Genomic DNA, 13,293 nt, shown 5'->3' with positions numbered 1-13,293 from the left:
ACAGACACAGCAAGGCAACCCATTCCCCTGCTACCATCTTCTCCTTCATTCCTCCACACTTCTCCAGGGTAGTAGATGGACAGCTGCTGGAGATTTTGTTGTCCCTTGACATCTTGTACTGGGCAGGAAGTTTAGGGAAGCTGAGCTGAGAGAGTTGGAGCTGTTTGGAAATATAATGGCTGTAAGAAGTACTTTACTGGGCAATGTATATTTGTTTGATCTGAATTAATTATTGGGAAAAAAATTGAGAGTTTGATACTACTTCAAATCTATGATAACAAAATGGAGAGAATATGGCACCACTGTAAACCTGACTGAAACTGAAGCAGCTGCAAAGATCCACAGCGGAGACCTTAGTGTCTGTCCATAGGACCACTTTTAAGCAGTACACTCCACAGAATGGAGATTTATGAAAGAATGGCCCTAAAAAAATATACACACAAATCAAGCAATAATAAACATTCTCTTTTTTTTTACAAGGATGGGTTATTAGGTAAAAAACTGGCGGTGGAGATAGGGTTATTAGAAATGTGTGCAGTTCCTAGTTAGTTTTTTTTTGTAGCCTGGGTCTGTGTACAGAGCACTCTGGAGAATGTAAACTGCAGAAATTGTGTGATCAATAAGAGTAAGGAACTCATGTTCTTGTTGTAAGAACATGTAGTTAAAACAAATTACTCGAGAAGCATTATCTCTTTAATATAGCTAAATGAGAGGTGTCTTTGTGCCAAACATCAGATTGTGATTGGACATGTCTGTTCCCTGAGGTCACGTTATGTTGAGAGGAATCTGCTTGCCTGGAAGAGTCTTTTGGTTTGTTTATTTTTAGCATCCTGGCAGAAACTTATTCAGTGCATCAGGGCACAGAAGGCACTGACTCCCAACCCTTCACACAGCAACCTGCTGAAAGATCCTGCATGAACAAGTAACTGATCCTAGCCTGTGGATTTCCCTGCAAGATAAAGGAGAGCAATGGTTTCCTCTACAGACATTCACTGGCTTGCCTATATAAAATAAGAAAGTGTCCACCCAGAGAGAAATTGCATCACTGAACTTCCTCTCTTTTCTGTTGTGAAATTGTTGTGTTTATATTCCTGCAGTCCTATTTTAGCAGGCACACAATCTTCATGCCGTCTGAAGTACTTGCCAAGGTAGCACAGCCAACTGAATCTGGCTCAGCCCCTACCAGCGCAGCTAATGATGCAGGTCCAAGTGGTACAGGCATCTATTCTGCCATTATTAGCAGAAACTTGCCCATTATAGGTGGGCGGGAAAAGACTTTTGAGGAACTGCGGAAGAAATGCTTGGAAAGAAAGGTCCTCTTTGAAGATCGGGAATTCCTAGCTAATGACAGCTCTTTGTTCTACAGCCAAAATTTTCCAGTTAAGTTTGAATGGAAGCGACCTCCGGTAAGTAGGGGTGATGTGCAAGCTAAATGATGTGAAGGAAAATTCAGGTGATTAGATATCAGCAGATTCAAGCTAGTTTCTGTAACAATTGCTTTTCTTTGTTATAAATAGATATATTGCTGGATTTGTCTTTATGAACGTGCATGAAATATTTTGATTATATATGTCAGTATTGGTATGAGGCAGGACATGCTGTTGTGCCTTCTTATAATTGTAGTATTGACTTACCACAGGACACAGTGGAGAACTAGGTGGGCTAACATCATCAGCTAGCCCTTTCACGGTACAGATTTCTGTAGGCTAAAGAAAGGGTACCATGGAAAGTGTGCCATGGTATCACATTGGTGTGTGGGCATTAAGGAAGACTGGTATTCCCAAAGGACATGTTTATTGTGACATATCTTCATATCTTTCATCTTCCATTGTGACTCTCTGCATTTGATCACATGACATCGCAGAGCTGCAATAGAAGTTGGTGGTGGAAGACTTCAGACTTCCCTCAACTAGATGCTGTGATCATAGGTCTGAAAAGTGAGTAGGGAGCATTATAATGTCCAGCTGCTACCACTGATTGCAAGTCCTGCTCCGATCGGTGTCTTAATGGTGAAGCATCTTAAAGTGACACTAAACTCAGGAGTTACATTTTAAAATTCCAGTACCTTAACTATTAACAAAAATGTAACTTATGTGTGTATCACTCGGCTGTAGATCCTCAAATCATCTCTTAATTTGGGCTGACACTGGCCCTCCTTCTGGAGGGTGGCTACTTTTGTTCCCCATGGTCCCTGTGTGTGTTGTAAAGTAGCCACTGCTCCAAGCTCGCTCCCATGATGGACAACAATCCCACGTGTAGTTTACTCATTTGTATTGAGAATGTAGTCTATCACAGTATTACTTCATATGCCACTACCGTATGTACAGGATTCATTAGTGGAACAGTCGGTTCTTAGGTAAAGACAAGGAATTACAGTCAGCAATTTATAATTAGGAAATGCTAATGTTCATCATGCGTTCAGGGCCGGATTTACTCTCTCTGCTGCCCCAAGGCTAGGATCCTCAATGCGCCCCATGATGGACTACAATCCCACGTTTAGTTTACTAATTTGTATTGAGAATGTAGTCTATCACAGATATTACTTCATATGCCACTTGTACAGGATTCATTAATGGAACAGTCCCTTCTTAGGTAAAGACAAGGAGTTACAGCCAGCAAGTTATAATTAGGAAATGCTAATGTTCATCATGCATTCAGGGCCGGACCTACTCTCTCTGCTGCCCCAAGGCTAGGATCCTCAATGCGCCCCATGATGGACTACAATCCCACGTTTAGTTTACTAATTTGTATTGAGAATGTAGTCTATCACAGATATTACTTCATATGCCACTTGTACAGGATTCATTAATGGAACAGTCCCTTCTTAGGTAAAGACAAGGAGTTACAGCCAGCAAGTTATAATTAGGAAATGCTAATGTTCATCATGCATTCAGGGCTGGACTTGCTCTCTCTGCTGCCCCAAGGCCAGGAACCTCAATGGGCCCCCTCCCTGCCAACCCCCCACACCACCATTCTCATTTACCAATGACTGTTAGAATAGATACATTAAAAACATATTCCCATACTTGCTGATACCAACAACTGAATTTCCGATACTTTTTCTTGAAGGGACATTTTTTCAAAAACAAAACAGACTAATGATTTTAGGGCAGTTTCTTTATAATTATGAAGAACTGTAACTCATTCCATGATTATTCAGCAATGGAGAATGGCAACCAGCAATCATGGATTGCTGAGATTGGTAGTCTTCTATAGTCCGTTGCCATTCTCTATTGCTGTATAGCTGCAATGGGGAATGGCAATTGGCTATAGAGGACTACAGATCCAACCAATTCATGATTACACAGCAAATATACAGGGGTCCGTGCAGATTGCAAAAGGGCTGTGTTTGGGTCTCACCAGGAATGCATGCAGATCTCAGCAGGGATGTGTGCAGGTCTCCCCAGGGATGCATGCAAGTCTCACCAGGGCTGTGTGTGGGTCTCTTCAGGGCTCTGTGGGCGGGTGACAGGCTCTCCAGGGCTCTGCATGTGGCTGCTGTGCTTTCTAGGGCTGAATGTGTAGGATCTGGACTTGTGCAGGACTCCAGGGCTGTGCTGGTGGGCTTGGGGCTGTCCTGTGCTGTGCCGGTGCCCGGGAAGGAAGAGGCGGCAATGTGCAGCTGGACCAGCACTATCAAAGACAGCTGCCTGAGGTCCCCAGCAAGTTCAGCACCTCAGGAGCCGAACTTCCTAAAAGATTTAAAGGGACAATATCGGCTGTGCCGCCCCTTTATTCCCTTCCGCCTCGAGGCCATGGCCTCGGTGGCCTTGTGGGGAATCTGGCCTTTCATGTGTTCCACTACAGTCCGACTACTTTGGCATATAATTCAATAACATAAACAGTAGAAGTTGATTCACTTCACAGTCCAGCAACTTAGCATATAACTCATAAACGTAACAGTAGAAGTTGACCACTTTATAATCATAAATGCATTTTTATAAAAGGCAGTAAGGAGTAAAAAGTACTTGCGGCTTCACTTGCGCTGGCTGAACACCATGGAGGCCTTCTTAGAAGCTGAGGTGTGCTCATACCCTGTATAGGGAGCAGGGACGTAACTAGAAATCACAGGGCCCCATAGAAAAATTTTGTATGGGGCCCCCGTGATTTCTAGTTATACCACTTGCAGAGCCCACTCGAGATCCCACCTGAGGGTGAACCTGCAGAGCCCACCATAGACTCTCTAATATTGCCCACCATAGAATCTCTGCAGGGTCACCCTCAGGTGGGCTGGTCGCACTCCTTACCTCCTCCGTCACCGGGCCTGCCTCCTTCTTTGTCACTGGGCCCCGCCTCCTCTCCCACTGCCGAGCACGGGCACGACTCCTCCTCCTCCACTGCCGGTGACGAGTTGATGAGGTTGACAGAACACCGGGTCCAGCCTGCTCCACCGCCGCTGCTGGCTCTCATTGACTCTGTGGAGACGAACGCGCTGCTGCGCAGATGATCTGAACAGAGGCATGTTCGTCTTCAGCCGCCAGTGAAAGCCACCAGCAGAGGATCCCATAGCGACCCAGGCGGCCCGCACGGGATCTGGCCGGGCCCCACTGTGCCCTGGGCCCCATAGCAACCGCCTGGGTCGCTATGGTGATTGTTACGCCACTGATAGGGAGGTAGGATATGGAGGCACATGTAGCCTATGCACAGTAGCAGAGTAGACAGTGCATCCCTTGTGATACACTTTCCGTTTTGAGAAGACAAAAAGATTAGCAGACTTGACTTGAAAGGAGTTGTACTGAATTTGTGGATCAGATGCTGATTATCTGCCAGGATGGAGAATGGAATAAAATAGCTTCCAGTCAAGGTGAAGGTAGCAAATTACCAGGAAAGAGAGATGAACAGTCTGCAGCAATAGTCAGGATACTGAGCTGTCTCAAGTACACCTGCTCAGCGTCAACACATTGCTTGAACACCGAGCAACTGAACTTCCTGGATTAGGCCAGCTGGGAATGAGGAACTGGATGATGCCTCAGGCTAGGTTCACACCTGCACTACACCGCACAACATCCGTGACACGCGTCCCGGGACCGCGCGGTCCTGTACAATGCAGGCAGCGATTGCCGCGCTGCCCCATTGATCAGAGAAAAGGTACATGTACCTTCTTTTTGCAATACACGACGCGCGGCTGTTTTTATTTATCGTGTCCGGAAGCACGGGCGGAATCGCGGCGGGAAACCGCGTGATCGCCTGGCGCAACTGGGGTGCCATTAGAAAAAAATGGCACCCACAACGCAATTGGTTCACACCTTGGCGGCTCCTGACCGCGCGGCAATCCACATGGAATCATGCACGATTGCCGTGTGGTGAGGTGTCGTCTATGTGTGAATCTAGCCTCAGCCTCCGACAGGCAGGCACTGAACACCAGAGCTGGAGGGAGGACAGTTACATCCCCACACCGCTCTCCATCCTGATTTTCTTTTCAGAGGAGGCCGAGCGGGGTGGTGCGGGAGACCTCAGCCTCCTCTGATAACGCTGGCAGCGATCTCCTTCCCCACCCCGCTCAGCCTCCTGAAAGTTTCTCTCCTCCCCGCTGGGCGCTGCTCTGCTGTCACAGATGGGGGGATCAGAGGAGATACAGAGCAGCACCCAGCGGGCAGGAGAGAAGCTAGAGATGCACCGCATTTTCGGCAAAAAAATTGTACTTTCAGCATTTTGCCAAAAGTACCATTTTTGGATGAAATGTTTCAGCGCCCGAGATTTTGGTGCATCCCTAGTTTACATAAAGTGAAATAAGTGTTCCATTTTCTTTCTACTTCTATTTACTGTGCCAACGTTTCAAAGTTGGAACTTGTCAGCCTCATAATGTAGTATAAATACAATTCTCACTTATTCACAGTGGGATATTTGTGAATAAATGTATTAACTGAATTTGGACACGGAAAAGAATGTAAAATTGTAAAACTTTAATAAAGGACATTTAATTGTAGCGTTCACCCCCTAAGGAGCTGCTGGAATAAACGGGTCTTCTGTCTCATCTCTGTGATAGACCTCCTTTAACCCCTTCATGACTGAGCTTGTTTTTGGTTTCTGTTCGTAAATGACTGACACACTTTTGACATTTTTGCTGTGTGATTCTTCCACGTCAGTAATATACTTTCTTACAAAGTGCACCCACACATATTATATATTGTTTTTTAGAGGACAGATAGGGCAATATATTTATATCACATATGTGTGTCTAACGCCTCACTTAGGACAAATACAAATTAAAAAAAGAGGAAAAAACGTAAAAAAAAACTTTTTTTCCCAGTTTTGATTTGTAGTATTTTTTTTTAAAAAAAACCAGCACAGCTAAAAAAAAAATGCAATACATACATTCATTTATTTGTCCCTTATTTTTAATTTTTTTACACTTTTCACTATTTTTTTAAATTTATTTACACTTTTCACTTTTTTTATACTGACAAATTTTATTTATTTAATTATATCAGGCAGTCATTGTGAATTAATCTCACTATTACTGCTTGATAAATTAATACATTTTTTTTTATTATCAGGCTGCTTCAAACTTCAGAACAGCCGATAATAAGTTAGTGACACTGATCCTGCAGCAGTTCAGGATTCAGCTGTCAGTGAATGTTTCAGAAAACTTAAACATTCTACTTTCAAGAATAGATACATTATGTGTCTAATACATAACATTTTGTATCTATTCTTGAAAGTCAAAAGATAAAAAAAAAAAAAAGCCAGTATAGCTTGAGAGAGATATCTCTCGATCTATATGAGCTGTCAGAATGCCGGCAAAAGCCGACATGTGTGTCTGCTTTGCTGTGACTCTCAGACACCCGATATTAAGGTATCGGGTGTCTGAAAAAGGTTAACCCTTTCAGTAATGGATCTCTAGATAGTTAGACATCTATTACTGAAAGGTAACCGCTCAGCGGATTCTCAGCGGTTAGCAGCCTTCTAGTGCAGCAAATAACTCGTCACGTACAGTGTACGTGACGAGTCATTTGGTCCCTTTGTGGCTGGACGTACAGTGTACGTCTCCCGTCACGAAGGGGTTAATGGATTTACAGCACACCTTGTGTGGTTTTGTAAAAGCTTTACTAGACAAATATAATTCTATAATTGGCTAACAAGAATGAGTGGAATACAATAGCAAATAGAAACAGCATTCAACAAATATTCTTATGGTACTTTGACACTGTTCTCGCAGCTATCTAGTTACATAGTTACATAGTATTTGAGGTTGAATAAAGACATTAGTCCATCAAGTCCAACCTATTAGGATCTCATTCTAGGAGTACCTGTACCCCTGTATATTACGGTCCCTTAAGAAATCGTCCAAAATGCAGCATCTATTTGCTGCAATATACAGTACTGAGCTATCTAAGTAGTTGTCTCTGACTTTAGGTATCTGATTGTTAATGACTCAGTCCCAAATATCCCTCAGTACTCTATACTACTGGCCAGTAGCAACAGCCTAGGCTAGCCAATGTTGGGGCCAATACTGTGTTACTGATGCAATCAACTCTAATGAATGCAGGTGGCCAAAGGCCTCTCACCAGTCCCTGGGCTTGTTCAGCTGAGTTAATCATCAAGAGGTGGGTGTCCCCTTTCTCGCAGCTGTTGGCAGGTAGAAAAGCACCCAGCACCTGGTAGCTGATGATACAGCTTTCCTGGGAGTCACTCAGCAGTATGTGAGTGGCAGTATCAGAGGGGGTCTTCCAGTCACAGGATTCGACGATTCGTCCAGGTCACGGCTTCCCTCTGTACTGGGTCTCTCAGGAAACAAAGGTTCAGACATTACTGGGCAAGGCAGACCGGGCAAAGTATTTCTCAGAATCTGCAATAAACATCTCACAGAACCAGGGGTGGACTGACCATTCGGGCACTCAGGTAGTGCCCGAGGGCCCGCAGCCTCAAAGGGGGCCCGTCACCGAGCTCCTGCTGCTCTTTCACCCAATGGCAGGGGGGTTCGGGCACAACTGTTCAGTTCTGTGTGCCTACCTCCTCTGCTACCATGTAGCAGAGACAGCTAGTCCTGTATGCTACACTGTGTGTGGGATGGGGAGGAGTCAGGAGCCTCTACAGCTAGAGGGATGCTGGGGATGCTGCTTGTCTGTAAGGTGTAAAGGGGTCATCGGGGCAGAGTAAAAGAAATTGTCCCTGGTACAGGCAGTGGACCTGCACACGCTCAGCTCTATACCAGCAGCGGAGATCACGTGTCTTCAGCATCGCTGATGTTCTCCAACAGCTCTTCCACCACATTAAAAGCCACCATGATATCTACGTTCAGGTACTGCATGACCTAAGTGTATATGTGTGTAGCGCAGGACACCTTCCTGCTGGATAATAATGATGATGAGCAGTTGTTCAGCACTTGATTTATTCAATGGCTGGCAGAGCCTGTGGTCCTTCTGTTTGTAGGCTGTGATTGATTGACCTGAAATATTTCACATGATTTGCAGTGTTTGAGTTCAGTTGTTGTTAGTGGATCGCATCCAAGCCAAGTCACTGCGTTCTGGGGTAGGAGGGGGCATGGCAGTGCATTGCAGTCAATGGTAACGCAGCCACCCACCCCGGCCGCAGTGCGATAGCCCCCACCGAAATGCATGGCACATCAATGCCTGCGTTCCGGTCTGTTGCGATCAGAAAAAATGCTGCGCCCCCTCCTGCCCCAGAACGCAGTAAGCTGGCCAGGTTGTTAACATCATAGCACGCCAATCGCTTCGCATATGGGACGCCACTAAATACTCAAGCGGCTTCCTTTCACCTCACCTACCCATGCTCTCCTTCTTACACCACCCTGGCTTCCCCCCAGCATTTGACTCCCCCGCTATATTTCATAAATGGAGAGAAAAGCACCTCACCCGCTTCCACTCCCTATTCAATAATAGCGGTATAATGCCCTTCCCGGATATTCAAACTCGATACTCACTCCCATCCTCCGAAATCTTTTGTTATTTACAGATAAAGAGCTTTATACACGCCAGCAGTAATCTAAACGGACACCCATATATGGGCCGATGGCAGAAGGACTTAGACCTCGTGCTTCCTGAAGACACCTGGTCTCAGATATGGACCTCCGCCAACTCTTGCTCCATGAGCGCCAGGGTGCTTGAGACAAATTATAAAGTACTCCTGCGTTGGTATATAACCCCCTCCCAAGCCCAACACTTTGTGGCAGGATATGAGGGCAAATGCTTCCGGGGTTGCCTTGCCAGCGGCACATATATGCATACATGGTGGTCATGCCCTACCATCCAGTCGTACTGGTCTAAAATATTTTGAATGATCTCTACTCTTATGGGCACCACATGTCCCCCCACTCCCCAAACAGCACTACTCAACACTAAACCCACAAACATTCCACATTCTAAATTCAAGCTAATGCTCCAAGTCCTCTCTGCTGCCAAACATACCATAGCTTGTGCTTGGTTAACCAATAAAATCTCTTTTCAAGCCACTAAAAATAGAATTCATTGGACCTTTTCCCATGAAAAGCTCTCAGCGTGCCTTACCGACCAAATGCCTAAGTTTGAAAAGCTATGGGAACCCTGGGTGAAACACTTCCTGCCACCAACCTTTGACACACGCCTTCTGACTCTATAATAATCTCCACCCCTTGCCTTAAGACCGACTTGGGAATGACCTAGACTGAGCGTCACACCTGATCCCGCTTCTCTTCCCCTCTCCACTCTACCTTCCCCCCCTCCTGATTTGTCTCTATTCTAGCTTTTTCTCCTTCCTTGTATGTTCCTGACTGCGGTGGCGGCAGCCCCGCGAGTGTCAGTCCCCACCCTAATTAGGTAATAACTTGCTAAAAGTATGCCATGTCTACTGTCGTTACAACTGTTGTATAGCAATGCCAATGTCTACATCACTATGTATGCACCCGCACGATGTTCATGTCAGTGTATCATTTAACAAGTACTTCACTGGAAAAATAAACAACTTTTTGAAACTAAAAAAAAATTCCTACCAGGGTCTGGTGCGGATTTTGGGGGGAACCCCACGCACTTTTTTGTGTGTTATAACTGGGGGGGCGGGTCCCTCCTAACATTCCTACCAGACCTAAAGGGTCTGGTATGAATTTGGGGGAACCTCACGCTTTTTTTTTTTTCATCTTCTGCAGACTGTAAAAAAAAAGTCTTTTTTTTTTTCCTAATGTCATTTTGCTGCCATTACGAATTTCGACCATAAACAAATTTCGGCCGGACTACCGCTAACGAATTTTGTTGCAGCAAAATTACATTAGGGAAAAAAAAATTTCATTTTGTAATTTTTTTTTCCTAATGTCATTTTGCTGTCCAATAACGAATGTCGTCCATAAAAGAATTGCGGCCAGACTACCGCTAACGAATTGCGCCTGAAACGACTCAAATTTCGGACCCGAATCCGAAAAACGAAATAATGCAAAGTCCAAATCAAAACTAAACTAAACAAATTTTTTTTTTTTTGAGTTTCAAAGTTTTTATTGGTTTTCCATAAGATATAGCATGATTTAATACCAGTTTTTAACATATGTATAAAAAAAACCCAGAAAATTCAGTAATTCTCGCATCAACATTATTTCCCCGCGTCCCCCAACCCTTCCATCGACCATCAAAGCTATCATCAAGGGGAGGAAAGGGGGAAAAGCAGTTGTGTTATTAACATTCATTTTTGCCCCTACCCTCATCCACCTACAAGTGGTCACCCTTCTCTTACGATCCCTTCTAGCTATGAGGGTGTGGGGTCTCTCAATATAGGTATAGCTACTTTCGCTATATGAAAACTTATGGAAAAACTTTTTACTATAAAAAAAAAGACGAGAAGAAAGAAAAAAAAAAGGAAAAGAGAAAAAGATCATTTTATATTATAGAAATTAAAGCATTAATTATGGTTTCCTTTGGTTCCAAGCGACAGAGTAGGTATGCTTAAGCTAAAGCATCGGGAGTAGTGCTATGTGCATTTGAGATCTCTTGGTATATCAACCAAGGCTCCCATACTGCTTCAAATTCTGCATAGCTGTCCTGCAAGATGCTATATAGTTTCTCATGGATCATGATCCAATTCACTTTAGACAGCACCAGAGAGAATGGAACCTTTTCAGCTTTCCAGGACCGAGCTATTGATGTCTTAGCCGCCAGGAAAAAAAAAGAAACAAGTTTGCTCTGTGTTGTAGAGATGTCCGGGATTGATTTGTTTAGTAATATATACTGTGGGTCTCTGGGGATATAGATCCCGAGAATCCTAGAAAGTAGGGCAAACAACTTGTTCCAGAGAGGTCGTAGTCCCGGGCACTGCCACCAGACATGGAGCATAGTGCCCTGCTGTTTACAGCCCCTGAAGCATAACGAACTGACGCCTAGGCCCATATGCGCTAACTTTGCTGGCACAAGATACCATTGGGAAAAAACCTTGTAGTTAGCTTCTAAGAGAGAAACATTTAACAGTTCCTTAGTTGATCTTATAGAACACTGTTGCCATTCTTCTAGGGAGAGTGATATCCCTATTTCTATCTCCCAAGCCACCATATAAGCTGTTTATGTAAATGATCCTAGTTGGGCATCATAGATCAGGGACGTGCCTCCCCTTTGACCTAGCCCTCCTAGGCACCACCGTTCATATTGTGTTAACAGCGGGGCTCCAGCCTCGGGAATATGAATTTCAAAGTTTTTATTGGTTTTCCATAAGATATAGCATGATTTAATACCAGTTTTTAACATATGTATAAAAAAAACCCAGAAAATTCAGTAATTCTCGCATCAACATTATTTCCCCGCGTCCCCCAACCCTTCCATCGACCATCAAAGCTATCATCAAGGGGAGGAAAGGGGGAAAAGCAGTTGTGTTATTAACATTCATTTTTGCCCCTACCCTCATCCACCTACAAGTGGTCACCCTTCTCTTACGATCCCTTCTAGCTATGAGGGTGTGGGGTCTCTCAATATAGGTATAGCTACTTTCGCTATATGAAAACTTATGGAAAAACTTTTTACTATAAAAAAAAAGACGAGAAGAAAGAAAAAAAAAAGGAAAAGAGAAAAAGATCATTTTATATTATAGAAATTAAAGCATTAATTATGGTTTCCTTTGGTTCCAAGCGACAGAGTAGGTATGCTTAAGCTAAAGCATCGGGAGTAGTGCTATGTGCATTTGAGATCTCTTGGTATATCAACCAAGGCTCCCATACTGCTTCAAATTCTGCATAGCTGTCCTGCAAGATGCTATATAGTTTCTCATGGATCATGATCCAATTCACTTTAGACAGCACCAGAGAGAATGGAACCTTTTCAGCTTTCCAGGACCGAGCTATTGATGTCTTAGCCGCCAGGAAAAAAAAAGAAACAAGTTTGCTCTGTGTTGTAGAGATGTCCGGGATTGATTTGTTTAGTAATATATACTGTGGGTCTCTGGGGATATAGATCCCGAGAATCCTAGAAAGTAGGGCAAACAACTTGTTCCAGAGAGGTCGTAGTCCCGGGCACTGCCACCAGACATGGAGCATAGTGCCCTGCTGTTTACAGCCCCTGAAGCATAACGAACTGACGCCTAGGCCCATATGCGCTAACTTTGCTGGCACAAGATACCATTGGGAAAAAACCTTGTAGTTAGCTTCTAAGAGAGAAACATTTAACAGTTCCTTAGTTGATCTTATAGAACACTGTTGCCATTCTTCTAGGGAGAGTGATATCCCTATTTCTATCTCCCAAGCCACCATATAAGCTGTTTATGTAAATGATCCTAGTTGGGCATCATAGATCAGGGACGTGCCTCCCCTTTGACCTAGCCCTCCTAGGCACCACCGTTCATATTGTGTTAACAGCGGGGCTCCAGCCTCGGGAATATGAAGAGTGAGTAAAAAATGGTTAATTTGTCTAAATCTAAAATATTCAGAATGAGGCGTCTTGAGAGTGTTTATGCAATAAAGGTATGTGATTGGTTTATGGAGTTTGATAAAATCCCCAATCCTTTATTTATCCACCATTTAAATGTTTTTGACTGTAAACCTGGCATGAAATTGACATTTTCAAATAGGGGCGCGAGGGGAGTGTGAGAAGAGGCCATCCCTTCCTTGTTTCGGATCTGATCCCATAAGGCTAAAAAATGTATTAAAGTTGGCGCCAGGGTCTTTGGCCTCTGCTTGAATTTCATCCATTTGAGTGCCTCAATAGGGGGTCCCTTATGCGAGCTAACTTCATTCTGACCCAGTCTGGAACACCTGACTTGAGGTAAGTAGATGATAATTGTGAGATTTGTGCTGCCCTATAATAAAGAAGCAAATTTGGTACCCCTAAGCCCCCCTGGTTTCTGGGTTTGAAGTGGGTTTTTCGAGAAATTCTTGGTTCCCCCCCCCCCAAA

The 13,293-nt window shown here is 44.1% G+C and overlaps 1 protein-coding gene across 5 annotated transcripts in view; it reads left to right on the top strand.

Moving 5' to 3' along the window:
• The first annotated feature begins 908 nt into the window (after positions 1-908).
• The window catches only part of CAPN3 (calpain 3), a 156,037-nt gene continuing 143,652 nt past the window's right edge, over positions 909-13,293 (top strand). For all 5 annotated transcript variants that reach the window (XM_018569499.1, XM_018569497.1, XM_018569498.1 and 2 more), the window contains exon 1: positions 909-1,406. In XM_018569499.1, the coding sequence (XP_018425001.1) occupies positions 1,125-1,406 (282 nt within the window). In that variant the 5' untranslated portion in view covers positions 909-1,124. The remainder of the gene's footprint in view (positions 1,407-13,293) is intronic.

The sequence above is a fragment of the Nanorana parkeri genome, unplaced genomic scaffold (genome assembly GCF_000935625.1).
Source record: "Nanorana parkeri isolate BGI_ZX_2015 unplaced genomic scaffold, ASM93562v1 scaffold1344, whole genome shotgun sequence".
In the NCBI taxonomy this organism is placed as follows: domain Eukaryota; kingdom Metazoa; phylum Chordata; class Amphibia; order Anura; family Dicroglossidae; genus Nanorana; species Nanorana parkeri.
Note: the sequence above shows the minus strand (reverse complement) of the source record. Positions and strands in the feature narration are given on the sequence as shown.